Source organism: Pleurodeles waltl, chromosome 3_1, assembly GCF_031143425.1.
Source record: "Pleurodeles waltl isolate 20211129_DDA chromosome 3_1, aPleWal1.hap1.20221129, whole genome shotgun sequence".
NCBI classification, from domain to species: Eukaryota; Metazoa; Chordata; class Amphibia; order Caudata; family Salamandridae; genus Pleurodeles; species Pleurodeles waltl.
In genome coordinates this window covers 350,658,744-350,683,079 of record NC_090440.1, presented here as the reverse complement: position 1 = coordinate 350,683,079, position 24,336 = coordinate 350,658,744, and the positions used below count along the sequence as shown (strand labels likewise).

The 24,336-nt window shown below is 43.9% G+C and overlaps 1 protein-coding gene across 3 annotated transcripts in view; it reads left to right on the top strand.

Moving 5' to 3' along the window:
- Positions 1-24,336, top strand: part of CEP152 (centrosomal protein 152) — a 318,523-nt gene that overhangs the window by 214,560 nt on the left and 79,627 nt on the right. For all 3 annotated transcript variants that reach the window (XM_069222500.1, XM_069222501.1, XM_069222502.1), the window contains exons 22-23: positions 15,540-16,190; positions 23,139-23,271. In XM_069222500.1, coding sequence (XP_069078601.1) covers positions 15,540-16,190; positions 23,139-23,271 — 784 coding nt within the window. The remainder of the gene's footprint in view (positions 1-15,539; positions 16,191-23,138; positions 23,272-24,336) is intronic.

The following is a 24,336-nucleotide window of genomic DNA, read 5'->3' as shown; positions in this document are numbered from 1 at the left end:
CAGATGAGGCAGAGAGGGTTTTAGATTCACCAGACATTAAAAGATGTATCAGATTCTAACTTGACAGACCAAAAAAGTTTAGAAAGTAAAGCATTGCCAGTCACAAAGCAGGGAATCTTCAGATGAGTAACTGCAACAGTAGCATTCTGTCACATGAAAGCAGGAAAAGCTGTTTTATGAGTAATCAATGCTGTTTCTTCTAAAAGTATGGCAACACTCGACGCAGTTGACATTTGATGAGGAGCAATGTGGAAAAACAAGCACACTTTCACAAAGCACTGTTGCTTGGAAGTAGTTGCAGACAGATGCAGAAGGTGGGACAGGCTATTCTATACCGTCTTTTAAAATAAGTCTACATATTTTCTTTATATATAAACAATTACATGGTTAATACTAGTTACTATTCCGTGTCAAGCATCTATGAAAGATTCAATGCTGTTGAAAAATATTTCTTGCCTGTGACTATGGCCTGCCAGCATTGGCAATTTTTCACAGTCCCATTAGAGCCCCCGTCCCCAAATAGAGATTCACCTCAAAAGTTAAATGTATTTCCAATGTGCGAGAAATCTGTGGTGTAAAAACCTCTTCATTGGTAAAGCAGAAAGCATTCTCGCCTCATTGGCGGGAGTGTGTTTCTTTTAGATTTTGCTGGATATGCTAACAAAGTGAGCACTATCTGGGTCTTTCCAAGATGTCATTGCCTTGACTGCTATTGTAAAGTTACTGAGTGACCTCCACTCAGACAGTGAGGAATGATTCAAGCATGTGCATCTATGTACGAAAGGTAACAAAGTTGGAGAACCACAGTTGCAGAAAGATAACTTTTTTCTTATATGATGATAAATGGTGTCCATCCAAGAATGGGGGTTTCAAATGATAATAATACAAATTCTATTCTACGATGGCTGCCATTTTCCCTTAATGTAATGTTAGACATTAATGCTTTAGCCACTTGTGCCTTTTTACCTTCATGCCCATTTGCCCAGAGCAGGGAGCTGAAGGAGGGACTTGATGACTTGTAGCACCCTCTCTGCTTTCTCTATTGTTCCTAGCGTTTAACTACCCAGCCTCTGCTGTGTGTCCCTGGTCTACTAATGCCCCCGGGCTATGACTTTGCACCCTGTATTGTGTGCCCCATTTTGCTGCATGTTGGTGCTCAGCAGGGCTCTGGGTCCACCTCCTGAATTATGCTTGGGACCAGCACTGCACAGCTGCACTGGCCAGAGCACACAGTTAATTCTCAGTCAGCTGCTGCCCCAGATCATGTTGAGCTGGAAGGTAAATGATTGGGAGATGCAGAGGGAGGCAGCCCTCATCCACTACCTCTGCGTGGGAGATAAGTATGGAGGCAGTGTGGGTCTGGTGCTGAGGCATTTGTGTGTGAATTGTGTGCTTGTGTGAGTGAATCAGCATATGTGAATGAGTATAAACTAGTGTGCAACTGTGTTTGCTTACAAATTGCTTCAAACTAGTGGTGCCAACTCCACAACCCGAAATGGCTTGCTTTGTTCGCAGTGAACTCTGTCATACTTGCTGGAGGTGCTGCAATGTTCACTTTGTGCCCTACCAAGCCTTATGCATGTCCTTCTATGCATTCTGCAGATTCCTGCATGCTCACTGTGTATATTCTGTACTCACTTATAGCTATTCTAGTGTAAGGAGACAGTGAAGTGGTGTTGGTGCTGTATCCTTCTCCTCCCTGCAGTCCTTCCAGTGTCTGTGGCTAAACCTGGGGAAGTGGTCACTAAATGAGATCTGAGTTTACGTTGGTTAATGCTGATGGACTGTCCTGCATGAGTTGTGTTTTGTAATTATTTGCCACCTGATATTTTTATGCTTTGCAGTCTGGAGGTGAGAAAAATTCACATATATTTTGAATCTTAGTTTGCCACTATTTCATCATTCATGTCAGATGCAGATTCCCTCGATGGTGTATTAAAAAGAAGTTCATTTTGTAGCACCCCATCTCCCCTTCTAGCTAATCTGATGTTCTAAGGTGTTTCAGAGCATGGAAAAAAGGCCTTTTGTGAAGAAGTCAGGATATATGTGAAACGTGACTCTGTGACATGAATATTTTGCCAAATGATTGTTACAGGTAAGTAACTTTATTCCTTATTGTCGTGCTGGACCGCATACTGTTTTTCAGATATCAGTCATCATAGGAGGAGAATGGGTAAGAGGGGAACTCCACAAAGATAAATAAGCATGGGTAAAGCCAATAGCTGTGGACTGCATTTTGACTGGTAAGCCAGACCCATTAGATTTGCCACTGCTTGTTTGATCTGTTATTCTTCTGTATTGCCCTAGAACACCTAACTGCACCTGTCCTATCAGGGGGTCACCATTAATGCTCTGAGCTGTCATAGGCTGGACCAATAAAGCCCAATGTCTTTTTTTTCTTATTTGCATTCTGTAAAAACTTACCCTTATAATAATAATGAACTAGAAATTAAGTTATCAGCTTCCATGACACTTTGTTTATAACTCAAAAACAATTAGTGAGAATTGAGAATTCAATTCAGATTATATACTGTGAATATATTTGAGCTGACTTGATTATCACTTTGCAAGAAACAATTACATTATTAAAATAACATTCTCTACTTGTCACTTAAAACTAAATAACCAAAACCTAAAAAGGGGGAAACATAGACGAGAAAAAGCATGATAATTATAAAAGGTGCTGCAGATTTTAAGGCTATGCTGCATCCTTCCCTGTCAAAATTGCTCCACTCCCATTCCCCATGTCCCTTCAGCCACCTCTGAAAGTTATGTTTATATTTTTCAGCTTCAGGGCCTGGCTCTTCTGAGCAAAAGAGCCATGGAGTTTGATCCAGAGAGGCAAGGTAGGGCAGAGATGCTAGTTACATTACTTTCTTTTTGTGTCAGAAGAATCTGGTCTCCATTCCGTTCTGGAACTTTGCGCACTGAACACATGCCTCCGCAAGTAGAGGTTCAAAACACCATCTCTAAACCTGGAACACTGGACAGTGTTCCACAACTTGCATGGTGTGTATTTTTCCTGTGGGTACAAGAAAGGTATCTGTGCTCTTCCATCCTCTATCATTTCTCATTGCTACTGTTTGGATTTATGTCTGCATCTCAAGTATTCACAACGTGATTTTGGTAGTTATTACAAATCTTCCCTGTCTTGGAATGTCTGTATTCCCATAACTTTTGGTTGCTGACACCTGTCACTCGGCTAATGTCGGACTGCTTTTGAGTATGCTTTCCTTACTCTTCTACTTGAAGTTTCCCATTAAACCTTCCAAGTAACACTTAGCAGTCCCCCCAGCATCTCCTCTTCATTGGATACTGTCTCCTTTAAGGGTGTAACTGCACCCAACTATTTTTCTGACATTCAGGTTATGATCCTCATGTTTCAGGTGAGAGCTTTTCTTTTTGTATTGACAGTCTTACTCGTTCTGGGCCTCCTTGAGTATGGTGCCTTATGCTCAGTGGCACGTGTGTGCCCTTTATTGACTACGCATGTCTAGTGGAAACAGCCTTGGTAAGTCCTCAAGTGCAACATCTGGATTTCCCCATAGTTGGCTTGGGATCTCTAGTGGTGGCTGGTCATGGATCACTTCACATGTCCTCCACCAGTAGTAGCTATGGTAGGGACCAATGCCTCCTCCCAGATTTGAAGCTGTCCTCTTGATGCGCTGGAGTTAAGAGAATTTTTGTCTCCCTTGGAAGTCTCATATTAATTTGCTCAAGTTGTGTGAAATGTGACTTGGCCTTCAAGGCATTCCTCCATCTGTGGTTGGCCTGTTCAGGTTCTGAAGGGCAATTTAACCATAATGTGGTATGCCAACAAGCAAGGGGGCGTTGGCTCATGTCCCCTGTTCTTGAAGGAACTGAGGCTGAGATCTTGAGCTCAAGCTCACAGTATCTGGCTGGCCATGAAGCACTTGGTGTGTGTGCCATAAAGACGCTGCCTGACAATGTCAGTTTATTGCCATCTTGCTGACTAGGAGTAGCATTTCCACCCAAATGAGGTGTAAGCTATGCCACCCTTTTGGGTGCTCCTTTCATGGACATTTTTTTCTTTGCCCGTGATAACAAGCAGTGGCTGCAGTTTTGTGTCCTACATTTTCTGCTGCAAAAGCCCTGGATGATGCTTTTCTTCTAAGGTGGGCCTTCTCCATTAAATGTTTGCTCCCTTCCCTGTAATTTCTTGGGTTTTGAGGAAACTGTGTCAGGAATGTGTGCAAATATCAGACTTTACCATGCATGCATTTACCTTGTGTGCATTATAATGCATTGAGCTTTACAACACGTCCTAATACCATTCAGATCTTTACCACGCATGCCATTACAATGTAGCGCATTTGTGGTGGTGGGGGGGGGTTTATCCCAACCCCTTTTTGAATATTTTTGTTTTATTTGTTCTGTTTTTGGGGAAATTTATCCAATCCCCTTTTAAAAGCCCCTTACTTTTCTTTACCTATTTCCACCCCTCCACCTTAAGCGCCCCTTAGCTCCCTTCAAATCTACCCTCCCCTGAACCCTAAAAACTCCATACTTTCTTTAAGAAAACTTAGCGCAGTCCTGGGTGTGGCACAGAGCTGTCAGGCTTACTCAAAGGAGTAAGTGTGAAACATTGAGAAGTACCAAAGCAAGTGGTAAGTGAGAAATACAACATCATAAAACGCTGACACCAATTTATAAAAATAGTTTATTTTGAGCTTTACATAGACACTAAAATGGCAAAAATCTTTTTGGGGAACCAAATATGTAATTCTTGAGAGGTAATTAAAATACTTTATCTTTAGTCATTTAGATGCAGTAAATTGTTGCAAGAGGGTGGTAGCTAATGGGCTAAAAATCTAGTAAGTATCCTCCTGGACTAGCCGCAACAGCCTGGGGCCAGTCACAGGGACCACTCAGGTCCAGAGGGACAGTATGTCTGTCGTAGTCAGCAGTCTTAGATTTCTCACTGTACTTTATTGCATTAATTAACAAGATTCAGCCAAGAAGTGATTGTGATGCTGGGGATAAAGGGTGGTAAGGATGTGCATACGTTGAAAGGATCCTGAAGTGATGCAGTGGTTTTTCCTGGAGCCACACCATGGTCCTCCTCTTTGGCCTCGAGACTCGATGTCCACGTTGCAGCAGGGGAGTCCAGTTGCTACTAGTGGAATGGCCTTCCAATTACAGCAGGTTCAGTGGTTGCTTGCAATAACCAAATCATTTTCTTTTGGCACCAGGGTCCACTTCAACTTCAGCTATGGGTCCCACAGGATAAACGTTAGGAAGCTCAAGATGGATTTACACATCTTTCACTTCGTCCAGCGGCAGGCATGTGTTCCTGGCAGCATTTCTGGCACCTGGGCTTTCGATGGGTGCAGGTTTCTCTAGCTTTTTGTGTCCCAAAGATTAATAGGAGGCCAGCCACCTAGCCCTTGGAGTCACTTGTTCCGTCCTGGCACAGGTGGAGCTCTTTCCAGAAATGAGCACAGCAGACACGTCCTCTTTACTGATGCAGTCCAATCCAGTCTTAGGTGCACCCTCTCTTTGCTGGGTCCAGTGATCAGCGGAGCCGTCCTTCTTCTGTCTTCTTCAGTCCAGTAATGATCTGAGGATTTTGCATCAGCTATGCATGCCACTTTTATGCCACTGTTTCCTTTGTGGGAGGGGAGAACTCACTAACCAGTGGGGCAGTATTTCCCATGAGGCAACCCTTCCCACTTTATATCACTTACTGGGGGTTTGGCCACCAAACTATCCTAGGATACCCCTCAGTATCTTTAAACCAAGATGGCGTATGCCTTCTTCAACTGTGAGTAGCCCTTGTGTATACTCAGCATAATGAGCCATTCCTCCTACAATACTGGTTATGCAACTGGTTTTCCCCATCCGGAGCAGATGCCAGCCTGTCTGCCTACAAAAATGAGTCAGCAGAGAAAGGTATGATTGCTGTTTGCTTCACTGAGGCAGTAGTCCCTTTGAAGATGGGCCGTCTGTGCCCTCTGCTCTGTAGTCATCCTGCTGGAGGAGGTCACATCTCCTCCCCTCAGCAATTCTCCTTGTTCCTGGAAGTGTACCACACTTCCTACCAGGGGACAGCATGTTATCCTAGGCGGCACCTGCTGTAGATAGTCACACAATGATACCAAAAGTTTGGGCAACAAAGTGGTGACTTTCTAAAGTCCTCCATCTCTTAAAAGATCGCTTTAATCCGATCTCAGCAATGGGTTGAGTTTAATGCAGCAATTAATGTGATACCTTTGCGTTTTTCACTGTCTGGGCATCTTAAACACAAAAGGAACGTGCCCTTTTTAATTATCAAGCACCCTGCCTGTCGGGACATCAATATCTTCCTACGGGTGGCTTACTAATATTAAAAAGGACAGTTTTGAACTGATAAAAGAGTTTATTTCGCTGTGCTGGGTTGGCAGCAGTGTTGGAGTACGCAAGTGACATTTACCTTACTAGCCCTGGGTACCTCTTGTACCATTTACCAGTGACTCAAGTAAGTTAAATGAGACAGTCAGGCATTGGCCAATTGTACACACATAATTTGGGGCTCAGAGCACATGCCCTGGGGCTGGACAAGAGGCCCCAATGCAGTACAGAGTGGTGAAACCAGCATCAGTCCAAAAACCTGGGGTGGGGGAGAGGTTATTCATACAAAAAGAGGTCGTTTACTACACTTCCCTTTACCTCTGGGTCCCTGACCCCCTAAAAACCTCTTACCTCGCTTTACCTCTACCCACCAGGGACCCCAAATACCCTCTTAACTCACTTTACATCTACTGAACCCTAAAAAAAATTAGGTCCCTCTAAATTCACCCACTCCCCAACCCCTAAGGCCCCTTTGAAAGTTGTACTACCAGGATGAGCAAAGACGGTAGCAGCACACTAGTGTAACTGCAAGTTGGAGGATAGATGCAACCGTTTGTTTAAATGCCTGCAGATTCTAAGCTACAAGACCTGTTTTTTTGTGCTCTCAGTATAAACCTATAGAGATATCAAGTGATTGCCATAGCTCGCATCCCCTGCATGAATGCAGCTGCTCCTGACGCCTTTGATACTGCTGAGCAGGTTGTCTCTAGTGGCTGCACAGTCAGTGGTTTTTGTATTCTGGGCCTCAAAGCTCTAATCTTGCTTTGCGTCAGGTGGGTCTGGGTCCATGGCTTTTACAGTGGAACCAGTGCTCTCCATTCTCCTGACTCAGCTGTGTTCATCTGCTGTCTCCTCTCCTCTGGGCTTCTCAAGATGACGGGACATGGAAAGCACACCCCTGCAGATTGTGCCTTGATATAGAAGATAACACAAATGCTCCAGCCACGCCTGCTTCTTCCTGAGGTAAGCAGAGCAGGATCAGCGTGTGAGCCAGCACTGGTGGTTCAAGCAGTAAGGGAAATACTTTGGTTGATTTGGTTGAACAGAAATATCGAAAGCTTTCTTCATTGTAGTGGCTTTATGAATTTACAGAGTACTAGCCACAATATTATCTGTTGTGGAACATGCTTTTTTAAATGCTGTTTGATTAAATGGTAAAGGACCATTATTTGACTCCCAGGTGATGAGTCGGTTTAGTAACAAATTAGCAAACAACTTACTATCTGCATCGAAGAGCACAGTGAGGCAATAGTTTCTTGGGTCGTTTTGGGGCCCTATTTGTTTCTTTTTATACTTTCAAGTACCCACCTCAGTACAGTAGTCCCAATGAGAAGGTAGCAGAGCTGAAGTCTCCGCCTGTTACTCTGTACTTGCGACTGGGGCTTCCAGCCTTTGCTGCAGTAAAAATGGCAATTTAGGGGGTTATTCTAACTTTGGAGGAGGTGTTAATCCGTCCCAAAAGTGACGGAAAAGTGACGGATTTACCACCAGCCGTATTACGAGTCCATTATATCCTATGGAACTCGTAATACGGCTGGTGGTATATCCGTCACTTTACCGTCACTTTTGGGACGGATTAACACTCCTCCAAAGTTAGAATAACCCCCTTAGTGTTTTAGTGTCGGAACCTGTAAAAGACAGGTTCTGCTCTGTAATATATTGCACCCTGCCTTAGGGCTCACGAGGCTTGCATTATGGGTGACATATACAACAAAGAGATGTTTGGGGATTTGCTATTATCTTAAATGGCAAAGTTGAGTTAACATCTAAAACAACTCTACCAGTCTGCAGTGGCAGTCTGTGAGACATACTGTACTTTGTCATACTTGTGGTGGCGCAAACAGTTCTCCAGTAATGCTTTAACTTACAGGCCTTAGTTACCCCGGTACCATTTACTAGAGGCTTACAGGGAAGATAAGCTATGCCTGTTGGGTGTAAGGCAATTAACCATTTTTACAACGTTCAGAGCACATTCATTAGCAGGGCTCTGGGCATTTCAGAGCCGTTATTCTAGTGCCTAGTACCTGATTAGCCATCATTATTCAAGTTCCCTGTTGTGATGCATTTCCTAAAAAGACTTGGATAAATGTTTCCCTCTTCCCCTCCTATTAGGTCGCAGTAAGACCTTATCTGGTTCTTAAGTTTTTGACATCCAGCCATTTGAGCCTATGCACAGTTGCACCCTGAGACACTTGACTCAAGATTGTCTTTTAATCACTTCTGCATGTCACTTTAAAGAATTGCAGTCACTATCATCTAAGTAGCTGTATACCAACTTTTTCCCTGGCAAGTTGGTTCTTTGGACTCTTGCATACTTTTTTTCATGAAGTAATGTTATATGCGGCAGCCCATGACGCTTCCTCTGTTTTCTTTTCAGTCACAACCCTCCAGGAAGAAGGAGAGACTACACAGGTTGAATCCTAAGCAGGTCCTGAGTTTCTACTTTGATAGAACTAAGGATCACCTGGAGGAGGTTCATCTCTTTGTCAGATGTGCCGGTTCAAACAAAGGAGGAGAAAGGCAGTTCAAAAACAGACGTGACCAGGGTGGATTGTCCTTTACAATAAGCTCCCTCTGGCTGAATAAAAACCCTTCAGAGATCTTTGGGCTCATCCACCTGATGAAAGGCCACAATTACAGTTCTGGCTTGAGGTGTTCCTATTTTGGACATCGGCCAAACTGCTACCTTCACCAGACACTCCTGTATTGATTCTTAGGTCCACAGGGAGGGTTAACTTTCTTCAGTTTCATTTTCCTGGAATGCCAATCTTACTTTTGGAAGATTTTGCTAACCTGGTATTTCAGGAGTTGGCACTCAATGAAGAGTTCATTGGTAGATAAACTGACTGCCATTTTAAAACTTCACGCCATGGCTCTAACTACCACTCATTTTAACATTGTCTTCCTACCTCTTGCCCATGGAGGGTATTTTAGAAGCTTAACACTTGATTAAATTAGGTACTGTTTACAACTTCACAGTGAACGGATTGCCTTCAAAGCTAAAATTTCCTAGGCAGTTGTATTCCAGGGCATAGTTAAAATGATGTGTAACTTTGGGGCTTGTTGCATATGTATTGTTGATGTATAGTCTACGCTTTTGAACTTAATCCAAAGCTGAATGGTAACGCAGCTATTTCTGATGGCTACTTCTAACTGCAAATTCCTCACCTTTTGAATATTCTCCAGGTGTCAAACTGGACTTGAAAAACTCGTAAAGCAGTACTCCTGTAAGTTGGTAGGTGGGGCCGTATGACTCGGCACCGGCTTTGTTCCGCTCCCAAAATGACAAATGCAGCTCATATAAGCATCACCCTTGTATGATGATGTCAGTTTTTCTTTCCACGCCTGCATAATCTAATCTTGAGCTGTACTTCTTTGGTCTGTGATAAGAATTTGTTTTCTGAATTTTTTTCAAAAATGTGCCAGTGTGTCTGGGCTCTGTCCCAGCCTAAAAAAAAAAAAGGTTTAAACCTTGTAAACAAATGTCTGTGACAGATCCGTGGTGTTTGGGGTCTGGCACGACTTCAGTACCTGCAGAAACTGCATCCAGATGAATGCTATTCGAGATGAGGAGGTGAAACTTGTTGCAAAACATTGCAAGAGTCCGTGCAGCGATCAGTTGAAGTCGAGAGGAAGGTCCCGTTTCCATGACAGTTGTACATCCTAGTCAGAGTGTTCGGGAAAGTGAATTCAAGAAGTCCAAGTGGGAATCAGCCAATAATGCCATCTCCAAAGAAGGAGCAAGAGCTTGCCACCCAATCTCGCTCTCTAACTCCAGTAAAGCCAATTCAGAGTCTGCTCTTGATGCACTCTAACTTTCCGAGTCCGTCAGCGACGTCGCAGCAAGTTAAGGGATTTAGGGGGCCATGTTGCACTTTTGTGGTACTCTGCCATGTCGTCTTTGGGCCCCAAGGATCTACAGGGGCCACAAGTCGGACTTCTGTCACTGGGTTCACCCTTGGTGTCACCTTTGGCTCTCAAACTCACCTCAGGTTCTGCTCCGGTCTCTGTGCCGTCTTCAGTCCTGGCACCAGACAATGTCCCCGTTTGACATGGATGCTAGTGTCAGATTGAGAGCTGGATTGTTCTTGGTGTCAGCCGACGTTGGGCTTTGAGGCCAACGGGCCATAACATTTTGAAAGTCCTTTTGTCTCTGATACCTTACCTGTACCGCACAGTTGTGTACATACACTACACCACATTTCTTTTACTCGGACCAAAGCCAGAATTCCGGGGGCCATGGGGGCAAATGTGTCCACATTATGATGAAGACACTTGGTACGAAGAGCTATAGAATACCAGTGGTATGGATAATTCATCAGATACTGGGTTAGTCTCTTCCCCGGTCCTGGCATGGAAAAGAGTGCATCTTTTAAGGTAGAGATTAGATGGGCTGCAGAGATCCTTGATCTGCAAGTTCCAACTATAGAAGCTAAAAAACAGCATCTTTACAGAAGTACTTCAGCCTGACCAGGAACCTTTGAAACCTCTCTTGCTCTTTAAGGAGTCCCTTACAGATGCGCTCTTAGGTCCTTGGGCAAAACATGTTCCAGTGAACAGACAGGTCGCTTATCGCCACAGACTGACTGCAGGCTACCCCGAAATTCTCACATAGCATCCAACGCCAGACAGCTTGGTGGTTGAGGTGTTCACTAGTAAGGTCAATCCTAACTCCTTTCCTACAAGTCCTCCAGACTGCAAATCAAAATGTAACATATGGAAGCATTTGGCAAGCCCATGTTTTCTTCTGGAAGCCTTACCCCTACATTCAGTAAATGTTTTCTGTCTCCTTGGGTGCTACAAGAGTGACCATAGAGAGGGGTCCTGCCTTTGAAGCACGGTCCCAATGTTAGTTCTACTAGTTCCTTGTCCCAAAGAAGTGCTGAAGTCTTCGACCTATTTTAAATCTTCGCCCTATTAATGTGTTCCTGAGAAAGTTCAAATTCAGGATGCCCATGTTCTCTTTCCCTGGATCCTGGAGGCTGGATGCTAGTGTTGCACCTTTATACTGCTTATTTCCATATCTCCATCATGCAGACCTACAGGTGTAATCTGCAGTTTACAGTAGCCGGGACCATTTTCAGTTAGCAATGCTTATTTTTGGCCTCACCATTACCCCTTTGGTTGTTCACAAACATGATGGTGGTGATTGCAGCACATCTTCGAAGGTTAGCAATAAAAGACTTCCCCTACCTTGATGACTGGTTTTAGAGGCGAGCTTGCTTCAGGCAGTCATGGACCTCCTGCAGCTGATGGCCAACTTTCTAACATTATTAATGTTCACTACCAATGTGCAAAAGTTACACTTTTCTCCTTCACAGAAGCTTCTCTTTATCAGAGCCATCCTAGATATTGTGCAGTTGTGGCTGTCCCCCATACCGTAGGGTCTAGGACATATAGGCTAATATTCAGATTTTTTGTTTCGCCTCTTTCCTGGATTCCTGGTGGCCTCTTGCATCCTGCTGGTCGAACATGCCAGATAACATATGCAGGCCGTGCAATGGGATCTGAAGTCCCAGTGGGCAAACCAACAAGGGAGCCTATTGGATTCCATCCAGGTTTTCGAGGAGACTGCAAAAGATCTGCAGATTGTCACTGCTCCACTGTTTGGACCAGCAGCAGACCTCTCTTCTTATCCTACCAAGAGCTGGCAATGGTGACTGATTCATAGCTGCTGGGTTGTGGAGGCCATCTTGAGTACAATTAATCGTAGTTACTCTAGTTTGGGAAAGGAGAATGTAGTATTTGGAATTCCTGGGCATGAGTATCTGCCCTTCGATCAAGCTGCCACTTTGGGCAGATCTACTGCCACCGCAGCAGGTCAGGGTCATCCTACACTCGCATCTTTCACAAAATGCGGTGTACGCCTCATGCTGGGACAAGTTTGTGGCTTAGTGTGGCACCCATCCAATAGACCTGCTTCAGGGTAACCTGTGAGAAGTCTTGTTGTTTGTTTAGTTTGGGCCAGCAAGGACTTGCAGCGGGACTTTATCAGTCCTTTCAGCGTTTTTCTGCTTGCTGGATCATCCCTCTTTGTTCAAGTCACCAGTTTTGATGAGATTTCTTAAAAGTTTGCAAAATATTTCGAACAGAGCCCTTTGTAATGCCACAGTGGGACCTGAATGTAGTTCTTGCCTTTTTAATGTGTACCCCTTTTGAGCCAATGCACAGTTGTTCACTGTGTCCCTTGATTCTGAAAATGGGCGTCTTGTTCCACTCTTGGTCCAGCCGCCTTGCACAATATTCTTTCCAGAGAAACTGGTATCGAGAACTCAAACATTCTTGCCGAAAGTAGTAACATATTTTCTTGTCAGGCAGGCTATCACCCTTCCTGCATTCTTTGCCCCTCCTCATCCCTCAAAAGAGGAGGAAAGATTGCATTGGTTAGATCCCAAAAGAGCCCCCTGTTGTTACACTGATTGCACTAGAGACTACCAGGATGATCATCAGCTCTGTTGGTATATCGCATGTCAAAGAAAGTCACGGTATTGCAAAAAAGTCCATCTCTTGGTGGTTAGTGCTGTTCATTAAAATCTGCTTAACATTACTTAATAAGCTGTCCCCAGAAGGGTTGCAGGTTCATTCCACTCGAGCCAAGGCTGCTATGTGAAAGGTGGAGTGCATGTCCTACATATCTGTCAGGCTGTTAAGTGGGTATCAGTGCACATGCTTGCAAAGCACTACTGCCTTGACAGTCAGTTCTATAAAGATGGCATCTTTCTTGTTTGGTCTTGCAGGACATTTTTGGCCTGAACCATTCCACAGACCCACACCTATCACAGATTCTTCACCTACTCACAAGGTAAAGAATCTGTGGTTGCATAAAGTATCCACCAGAATGAGCATTACAGAAGGAAAGCGACTTGTTCTATCTGATAGCGACGTCTAGCAGCAGATTCCTTACCAGGTGTCAGAATGGATCCGGAAGATTTTTCGTGAATAGTACTCCTGCATGCCGGTTGGTGACGTTGATTGGCTCCACGTGCGTTATTTGCTGCACCTATATAGACGCCACCCAGGCACGCTGATGTCAGTTCTTTGCTTTCCGTGCCAGCCAGCGCTGATCCAGAGAACAGCTACCCCTACAGTTGCTTGTTGACTGAGCTTTTTTCAATGTTTTGTCAAATTCTTTTTTGAGGTTTTCCTTCTGGTGTGGCAGGAAGGTGCTCCAAGAAGCCCAGCTTCAATCCCTGCGGCACCTGTCGCCAACCAGTGTTGGTGACAGACCTGCACCATGTCTGCCTGTGGTGTTTGGCACACAACCACAACATGAAGTTGTGTTCAGACTGCTGCTCTGTGAATCCAAAAGCCTTGAGGGAGCACTCCCTCAAGCTCATGGCAGCCCGACGTCTGACGTTCGAGGTCTGGCTCACCCCAGTGTGTCGTCTCCTACCTCTAGACTACGGTGGACTTCCTGCATTCACTGGGGTTCACTATAAACATGCCAAAGTCACACCTAACTTCCTCTCAGGTGCTCCCTTTCATCGGGGCTGTTCTGGATACAGTGCAGTTTCGGGCTCATTCTCCCGAACTTCAAATTCAAGATATTCAGATTATGATACAGATGTTTCAGCATCTATCCTGAATTTTGTTGAGACAGACTTTGAGGCATTGTGACTCATGGCCTCCTGCATCCTGGTGGTTACACATGAGTAGTGTCATATGCAGGTTTTGCAGTGGGACCTGAGGTTACAGTGGCTGCCTCATCAGATGAATGTCTCCGACATGATCCAGATCTCGGAGGGGACCGCAAAAGATCTGCAGTGGTGGCTAATGAACTGCCATTGGACTAGTGGCAGGCCCCACTCCCTTCCCCAACCAGATCTAATCGTAGTGACAGATGCATCACTCCTTGTATGGGGCGGCCATCTGGGCGAGGTGGAGATCAGGGAACTCTGATCTCCAGTGGAATCCAAACTCCACCTCAACTTGCTGGGGCTACGAGCGATCCGACTGGCGTTAAAATCTTTTCTACTCCTTATCAAAGGGAAGATGATGCAGGTGTTAATGGACAACAGCACCGCCATGTGGTACTGCAACAAACAGGGTGGAGTGTGGTTGTGAAGCCTTTGTCAAGAGGCTCTGTATTTCTGGGCATGGCTGGAACATCAGAGTACACCCCTGGTGATTCATCTGGATGGTTCTCGGAATTGCAGGATGAACAAACTCAGTCAAAGATGCCTAGTTGATCAAGAATGGCGTCTCAATCCGGAGATGGTGCAGGTTCTCTTTCAGCAGTGAGGAGAGCCTTGCTTAGTTTTTTTGCTGCCAAGGACACGCAATGTCAGCTATTTTGCGCGCTGGAGTTTCCAAGCCACCTCTCGCTCGGAGACGCTTTTCAGCCCAAGTGGAGATGAGGTCTCCTGTACGGCTTTCCACCAATACCACTTCTGCCCAGAGCTCTCAAGAAAATCAAGAACTACCAGGCCCAAGTCATCCTTGAGGCTATGGACTGGGCACAAAGAGTTTGGTATCTCGAGCTACTGAGCATGGTTATCGATCGTCCAATCAGGCTTCCCCTTTGGGAGGATCTTCTTTCATAACAGCAGGGGAGGGTTCTCCATGCAGACTTGTCCCATTTCTGCCTTCTTGCGTGGAGATAGAGCAGTGGCAGTTGCCAGCTTTTGCCTATATAGGTACCGGGGATGTCACTTTTGACGTGGCCGAAGTTTGCAGAGCCGATCAATGCCACCTACTGGTGTGCAGGGGAGTACTGCTCATAAAAAATCATCTGGACCCAGTCTGACGCCTGGGGAAATTCTAAGGTTAGGAATCTGCAGCCAGGTATAGTCTCTACCAGATAAGGCTTTACTGAAGGTATGTAATTTGTTCAGTAGATAATGCAAGTGCTTACAATGGCTTGTTTAATGTAGAACTATTTTCTCTTACATGTTATACAAATTATAATCCATGCACTGGAAACATGATTGCTTTTAGTGCATGAGAGTGTTCTTGATGTGGAGTGATGATTTGTGAAAAGTTTCCAACTCAGGAACAGTGGAGATTGAAGTGCTTCACAGTAGAGCAATCTTTCTGTTGCTTGTCAGTGGTGTATAGGTGTATCAGAAGATAGTTTACACTATATAATCATTCTGTCCTTGAGCCTCACTTCAGGCACTGCTGACACGTAACCTGACAGTTTGGGTCAAGGGTGTGGTTGTACGTTAAGCCATATTTTATTCTTTCAGATATCGGCGGTTGTAATGGCAGCTGAAGAAAAGTGGAAAAAAGAACATCTGAGCCAACTTCAGAATGCCGATAATCCTTTAGTTAATGTGAAACAGAAGGAACTGGAAGCTAAGGTTACTTTGCTGACTAGAGAAATAGAATCAAAGAATGAAGAACACACAGCTCGACTAAAAGCAGAACTGGCAAAAGCACGAGCTGAGTGGAACAAAGAAAAGCAAGAGGAAATTAACAAAATGCATGCACAAAATGAAAAGGATTATCGGACCTTTTTAGACAGTCATAGAAATAAAATAAATGAGGTACTTGCACAAGCCAAAGAAGACTTTGAAAGACAGAAAAAAGAATTGCTTAATCAGAAAAAAACTGAAATAAAGGAAAGCATTGAGCAGAATCGTAAACAATGGGTAACTCAGGAAAGCAAGAAGCTACAACAACATGAGGAAGATATTTTAATATCAATCCAGTACTTCTTGGACCTTATTCACCTAGATTTAGTCAAAGGATCCAATGACAGATCCACTCTGAAAGAAGATACCCCAACAGTGAAGCTTAGTATCCAGTATCAGGAAAAACTAATGGACTGTCTGCGGAAGGCCTGTCAGGAAATTGTTAGTAGGAGTCTTGAAAATGCTATGCAACACTGGAAAAAGGTACATCTTATCTCATTCCTTCCTTTTCTCATGCTCTTTCCCCTTCCTTTTTTCTTTCCTCCTACCCATTCATGCTAAGAAAGAAGGTACTTTGAATAATAGTTACAAAATGGCTCAGAAGTCCTTGTATGCAAGGTTTAAGGTACATATTAGATCATTTGAATAGAAAATACATTGAGCAATAAACAACAAAAATGCAAGCAATGTTTAGTCTGTGAATGAATTATCTAAATACCATTCAATTGATGGTATAGTTGTGTATCTAAATTTTCAAGTAACAGAACGCATGGCATCAGTGATAATCTCTTCCGTATGAAAGCTTTAAGAATTCTGAGAGAATCTTTCTTGGTTTATAATAGCCTTAGCGCGCGCTGCAGTGGGCTATACCGGCCATTAAAGGCCCGCTCCAGTGTTTAACTAGGGAGCTGGACTTTAATTGCCAATATAGCCGGCTATGGTGGGCTTTAAGGCTATTAGAACATTCTGCCACTAGAGGGCAGAATGTTCTATTAAATAAAACAAAGTCCTCATGGACCCCGAGGGGACTGAAATCTCAGCTGTTGCTGTGAACAAAGAACATTGGAATGTTGACACTCTGGGATTTTACCAGCCAGTAAAGCCCTGAGCACTCCATTGTCTTCAATGGAGCTCGCAACATTCCAATGTTCTAAAAAAGAACACGCCTCCCACCCTTCCCTTATTCTTTCTATCAGGGTCTGTTTACGAGAGCTGAGTGGTAAAGTTAATAAAAGAAGGGTTGGGAGGTGCCACCATGGTAGATGTTTTTCAATATAAGAATCCTTTTACTGGTTTGTTTTAGAATCTAGCTTTTGAAAAGGCAAGGGTTGAACTTGCAATGTCAAAACAGCCAGATTCAATCTGACCTGAATATTTTACCTTCCTCTTCTTTTCAGACTCCTTTGGTCATTTAGCCACCCTAACTCCAAGATGTTCTTAATCGTTCTCTTAGCAACTCCTTAGTGGGCTAAGGTCAGGGAACATCCTATGCCTATTGTCCAACATTTTAGCATAGAGGGTATTGATGCATGGTCTTTTACACTTTCTCTGCTACCAGTGAGGCACTTGAACAAACATCCGCTTTCCGACCAAGGAAAGGGTGCGCAGTTTTTATTCTGATTTAAAGGGGACTTTGAAAACATTAGTTTATTAGTCTAGTCTCCAAACACTACAAAAAAACCTGTTCATCCACAGCGTAATAGAGGGTAGTTTTATTACCATGGAAGAGAAGAATGCTTTCCTATAAAATCTTCTTCCACACCTTCAGACAAAAAAAGGCTGAGCACCCATATTTACACTTTAAGTAAACTGTACAATAATAGTGACATGGCTTACTGTCATGCTGATACACATGTTGTTAGGTGCAGTTTGTTTGTGGACCAGTTTGTTCCTCTCATTCCACAAACTGAGTTTCTATTAGATTGGGAAAAACAGACACACATTAGTAATAGAATAAATAAGCTAATATAATATCATCTGTGGTCATTAGAATGAAGGATAATCAGGAGTGGAATGTTTTGATGAAGTATTTTTCGGCACATCTGGAGCGGGGAAGGACTTATCTTGTATAGAGTCTGACATATATGCTACTTCTTGCCTTCTCAATTACCACACACCTCTTACTTTTTTCATGGGCATAGATAAGTATGTGTCTGACAAAGATGGTATCTTGTTCTACTTCACAGCATTTTTCTGTCTCTTTGCTGGGCCTAGGTAAAGTATCCTGACATTTTGACGAAGATGCCATCTTCTTTAATATTTGCAAGCACTTCATTTATGCTTTCTTCTGTTCATTCCTCCTTCTAGGGAAAATAACTAGTCACAATGCTCAGCCAAACTACCCAGTGTTATCGGGAATACTCTTTCCAAGTTTCTTGCAAACGATACTCCATTTCGTTTGGGTCAGTTTTGAAAGTCAGTGTTGTATAGGTGTTTACCAAGTCTCTGGGATTGAGAGCCATTAAACGTCTAGCGTTTCTGTTCGCTTTTACATATGAATAATTTAACCTGAGAGCTAAATAACAGACTCACTTGTCATACATAAATCATAATACCAAAAAGAAAAAACTGTTGTTTTTTAATGATGTTTCAAATTAATATATTTTCCCTACCAAATATGATTCCATGTTCTGTGACAAATACTCTCTGAATGCAACCCAAAGCCACAAGGCGACAGGAAAACTAACTCTCTCACCAAGTATAACAAGCAGTGTCAAAGCCAATAAGCCTGCCATTGGGTCCCAGCTTTTTGCCTATGGCAATGATTACGTTCTTTTCTCCACTTAAGGTGACATATAGTATACAAAAAGTGATGGATGGAATGCTTGAAATAATCTCAGCCACTGGTAGTTACACGGGCTGCATCCCAATGTGCAGCTGTTGCTTGCAGCTCCTGAGCATCAACATATTTTTTCTTGCTGCTATAACTTTCACATTCTGTACCAGAACTGCATCGTCCTGCCACTTAATGGGACTGCCAACACAGCAGCCGCCCATGAAGATGTCACTGTGCTCCTACAGGTCAGATCCATCCTCTCTCCAAGTGTCTGGATGCCAGAACTGACCGGAGCCACAGAGCATCAACTCCCAGGTCACTAGACACCTTGCAGCAGCCAAGGCTTGTTTTGTCCAGTCCGGGTACCAACGCTGAGGAAAACCAACTGCATTTTGAGGGGCTTGGCAGAGACCCACATGAAGAGTGGTCCAGCTGACCTGCTTGCCCCTCTACCGCAGAACCCAAGACAAAGAGTGAGTCCCTGACCGTCGCCATATGACACCTCAAAATACCTGTGTGCCAGCATCCCACAGTACCAGTTCAAGGGAAGTGACGGTGCCCATGATGGACACAAGAGCCGAGCCCATCCTTGAGTCTGGCCAGACTGGACTTCCAGTCGCCCCCTGCAGCCTTTTTCTGAAAGCCCCTTCCAACTGCGAGTGGCTCTTGCACACAAACCCACTACCAAAGGACACCACTGCACCTGGGCTCCCCAGCCTGACGAGAAGCACACCAGCAGTGTCATTACATGCCTGAGCGTCTCAAGGGTTGAGCCCCCCGTGGGTTCCCCTGGACTAGCCCCCCAGTCCCTCCTTGCAGCCTCTTTCCAACCTGAACGATCTCTATTAAAGTGAATGGGACACCTGACGCCGTAACACACCTCTGCACCCAGATGCGCCAGGGCCCCATGAGGTGACCTGTTGGTGGGGCCTTGCCCCCTACTTACCTTAAGTCAAGTAAGTCACTGACAAGTGCCCAAATGAAGTACATGGTTTTCCCCTAAGGATAATATTTTCAATCCAGAAATTGCACTGTCAATTTATGAAACTTTCAAAAATGAATATCTCAAAAAGTACAAGATTCTGATGATCTTGTTATCTCATGTCATATAAAAATAAGTGTTATTTTTATAAATTGGTTTTGGATTTCTTGTCCTCTAATGAGCCTAACTGCTGGCCCACACTACCACAAAAAAGGGCTTTTAGGGTTATTTTGACCACTGTCCGACAATAACGGTCGCCCTAGACTATCTGCATAGTGCCCCTTTACATTGGTACACTACATAGATAGCCAGCTTCCTACACCCAGCACCAGGGGAACCTTTTGAATTCCATTTTGATGTTGGTGGAGACTACAAAAGATCTGCAGTGGTACCTGCTTGACTGCTTTTGGACCAGTAGCATAACCCTTGCCCTTTCCCTCCCACAGTTTACAGTGGTAACACATACTTCTCTTCCGGGTTGGGCAGGTCATATGAAACAGATGGAGTTAGAGGACTTTGAACTCCAACAGAGACCCACCTCCACATCGACTGACTGGAGCTGTAATACATTAACTTGGCTTTGAAGGCCTTCCTGCAATGCGTCAAGAAGAGCCTGGTTTAGGTTTGCACAGATAACACCATTGCCATGTGGTGGCAAGCACGGTGATGTGGGGTTACGGGTTCCATGCCTTGAGGCTTTTGGGTCTTCGTCTCTTGTTGAATCATCACAGCATTTCCTTGATAGTAAACCTCCTGGTGGGATCTTTGGAAGCCAGAAGGGACTAACTCAGCTGGCAATGCCTAGTGGATCAAGTATGGCAACTACATCTGCAGGTGACACATAACATCTTCCACCAGTGAGAAGAGCCATGCCTTTATCTCTTCGCCAACACAGAAAATGGGTAGTGTCAAAAAATGTACACATTGGAGTTTTCAAGAATGCTCTCTCTCTGAGACTCATTCTGTCTAAGGTGGAGCACAAGATTTCTTTATGGCTTCCCACCACTACCTTATGCCCCGAATTCTGAAGAAGATCAGGAACTACCAGGATCAAGTCATCCTGGTAGCTCTGGACTGGACCAGGAGAGTGTGGTACCTTTAACTTTTGGTTATGCGTATCTATTATCTGATTAAGCTGCTTCTTCGTAAGGACCTTCTGTCGCAGCAGCAGGGCAGGGTCTTGCACCCATGCTTGTGCAATTTAAATATCTATGCTTGGACATTGAGTGGCATCAGTTGACTGCTTTTGTCCTCCTTCCGTAGGTAGTCGGTGTTATTCTAACAGCCAGATGTAATTCCACTGAGTCAGTTTATACTGGGGCAGATTTGCCGCTTGGCGTATTAACAGTTGCAGGCATCAAAGCAGAACTGTTGGATGCTATCCTTTTGATTATTGTTTGGTCCACCAAGGACTTCTAGTTGGCACTGTTCAAGTTTTATTTGTCAGCCCTATCAACTATCTTGAAGTTGCGAGACCATCCATCTCAAATCAGTTGTTGTGGTGTATTTCCCTTAAAGTTTGGTCCATTTGTTTCTACTGAAACCTTTTGCAATACCACAATGGAACCTCAGCTTGATCCGTATTTTCCTGATGTGCACATCCTTTTGAGCCACAGCACAGTCGTTCCATTTCATCTGCTGACTCTGAAAACTTTATGACAACATCAGCGTGTTGCATGAGTGAACTTTCTTCCCTGAGAAGCTGGTGCTCAGGACCAGGGTGGCCTTTCTTTCTATGATTGTCGCGCTTTCCATGTCAGATAATCCATCACTCATCCAACATTCTTTGCCCTATCTCATACCTCGAAAGAGGAAGAGTGGTCCCATAGCTTGGACCCCAAGAGAGTGCTCAACTTCAATATAGATCATACCAAAGCCAACTGAGTGGATCACAAGCACTTTGTTATTCTCCGGGGCAAAGAAAGCGGTATAGAAAGTGACCTTTTCCAGATGGATACTTCTCAGTATTAGGATCTGCTACACAGTGGCAGAGTATTAGTCTCTGGAAGGGTTGAGGTCCCACCCACCAGGACCAAGACTGCTACCATTGTGCTGACATGTGGAGTATCTGCCCTGGATATTTGTCAGACGGTAATGTAGGCATAAGTGCACACTTAAAACAAAGCACTATTTTCATGACATCCATGTCAGATGGGAAGGGCAGTTTAGCTGTTCGGTCTTGCAAGATTGGTTGATCAGAGCCATTCCACAGACCCTCCACCTTGGCACATACTGCTTTGGTATTGATTTACAAGGTGAGACGTCTATGATTAGAAGCATCCATCAAAAGAAAAAGTTGCTTTCAGTAATGCTCTTTCTGGTGGATACTCTAACTGCAGATTCCGCACCCCTCTCCCACCTCCCCTTTCTATGGAATGGACTCTTTTCCATCTAAGAAGGGCCCAGATCTACACACTGGCGCAATTGATTAATGCTGCGGTCCAAGGGCGTGGACACAATTGAAAAAGGAACTGACACTAGTGTGCACACCTACTGGCATACATGGGCTGTGCTGAAAAATCTTCTGGATGCAGTCTGGTGCCTGGGAATATTCTTAAGCTGAAGAACCTGCATTTAGGGTATTCACTGTAAAGATTGTTACAAAGGTAGCATATTTATTTTCAGCATAGTAGATGTACGCAGTCATTCACACAGTTTGCCTTAATTTTTAGTTCATACTAGGAGAGGATATGGTTAGCAGACAACACACAGTGGGCCCAATAAAGTGGCGGTCTGGGAAGAAGCTTACAGGACCAGAGGAACTTTGGGTAACACATACCAACAGATGCTGGCGTGCTCTGAGAGCAGCAGAGGATTCAGAGCTATGAAGCTTCTCTGAAGCTGTGGGGAACAGTGACAATAGGTGTGGAGTATTTTATGAGTGCGGAAACCTTTCAAACACTCACCCCCAATCACAGATCTGGGTTTAGTCCGTTGTTCTTTTGCTCCCCATGCCATCTCAGTTTTAACCCAGCCATACGAAAATCAGTCTTGACCTGGCCTGGCAGTACAGGCTGCACTGTGCCCATGGGGAACAGGGTCAAGACTGATTTATATATGGCTGGGTCCAAACTGGGGTCACACGGTGAGCAAAAGAACGATGGATTAAACCCAGATCTGTGACTGGGGCTGAGTGTTTGAAATGTTTCAGCACTCCATCCATCAACCTTTTTTGTTAGTATTTTATTATTTGAACTTTTGCAGCAGATAGTTGAGGAGTATCGGATGCAGGGTGCTAATGGGATACAGTGTAATACAAGATGGATCAGACGAGGTGGAAGAAAGGAAAAGTCAGACTTGCAGAGTGGAGGATAAAATAGGACCTGATGTTCGCACATCAGCTTACGCATGCATGGCATCAAAGAGACAGAGTGGATGATCTGATCCAAGTGCAAAGATGGTGCAGATATAGGATGAGAGAAATCCTTCTTTCTCATGGCACAGGGTCCATACCTTGGGATCAGTGGTCTACTTCTCTTTTTAGGCTACCAAATGCCGTCAGTTTTTAGATAGCCACCAATTGTGATGAGTTAGTCTAAAGTACCAAAACTGAAAGGTTGATAGCCTTAACACCATAATGAAGGGGAACAGCACAGGTAAACATAAGTAGCAAATTTTCTATTTTTTTAACAAAATTAATGTGCAGCCTTTTTCATCTTTATGATATTTTCAGAAAAATGGAGTGCATCATACCGATCAAAGAACTGGAGCAAGAGACTATCACAGAACATCTCATGCTGATGAAATACAACACAAATCTTGCACACGTGAAATGAAGATCTCTGATTCATTCGACATTGAATCTGGTACTTTACCTCTTTCAAGAGTGCCTGTTTGTATTATTTTGTCATAAGCAATGTTAAATATTATGTCCCATATTCACTTTTTCAAGGAACCAATCTACAAGTCATCTCACCCATTGATTAGCTTTCTGTTTCAGCCTTATGGTGGAAAACAGGATATGTATCTGAGCTGGGGAATCCATGCCTGCACTTTTTCTAAAGATTTTATCTGATTGTTCAAATTTTATTTACAGTCAAAACTATAAAAGCTTTTGAAAACGGGGATGTGTATGCCCCTGTACACAACTTACTTCTTGGTCCTGTTATAATAACAGTAAAGAAAACAACAACTGTGCTGCTTCTTTCTGCATTTAATTGTAACAGGTTATAGCTGATGTGTGGTATTTCATGTACATATTTAGAAATTGCAGAGAAGTCATCCCAAGCATCCTCTCTGGCTCATTTCTTGCAGCAATAACTTGGTGCTGTTTGAGCCTACTTCTGGAGGTGACCACAAGGAGCTGTGACCTAACACATTGTCCCTCAGGGTCATAACACTGGCTGTGTTAAATTCTTGAAGGACTTCTTTACCTCTTCCTTTGATTTAATGGATTATTTTATAATTTGATGAATGCTCAATCTGGCAAATTTGTGTGGATATTATGGACTCACTAAGCAGCTGTTTGGCTTACTTTAAGACTGGTCTCGCCTGCATATTAGTCTCTATTTTCCTAATATTTCCTCATGTTTAATCTTTGTCTTCTTCTGGAATGGTCTTTGACTCTTTATCATCTCCTTTTTTTTAGGTTGGGCGCGCAAGCGCTTTGACCTGTTGTAAGTACTGTGGGCTTTTAACCATGCCCACCTCACGCCCATCACTTTCATTTGTTCGTGGACTTGCCTTTCAAAACTCCCTTTGGTGATTGCTTTATGTTTGTCCATCCTTGGGGCAGTTTTGTTACCGCCTTGCAAACTGACCCTGTTACATGGATAATTGCATGATTGCCGATATACTTCAGCATGGGTGAGCTATTTTTTTTCTTCTTTTGTCTCTCCCCTTTGTGCTCCATGACATCCATGGCCCTCACA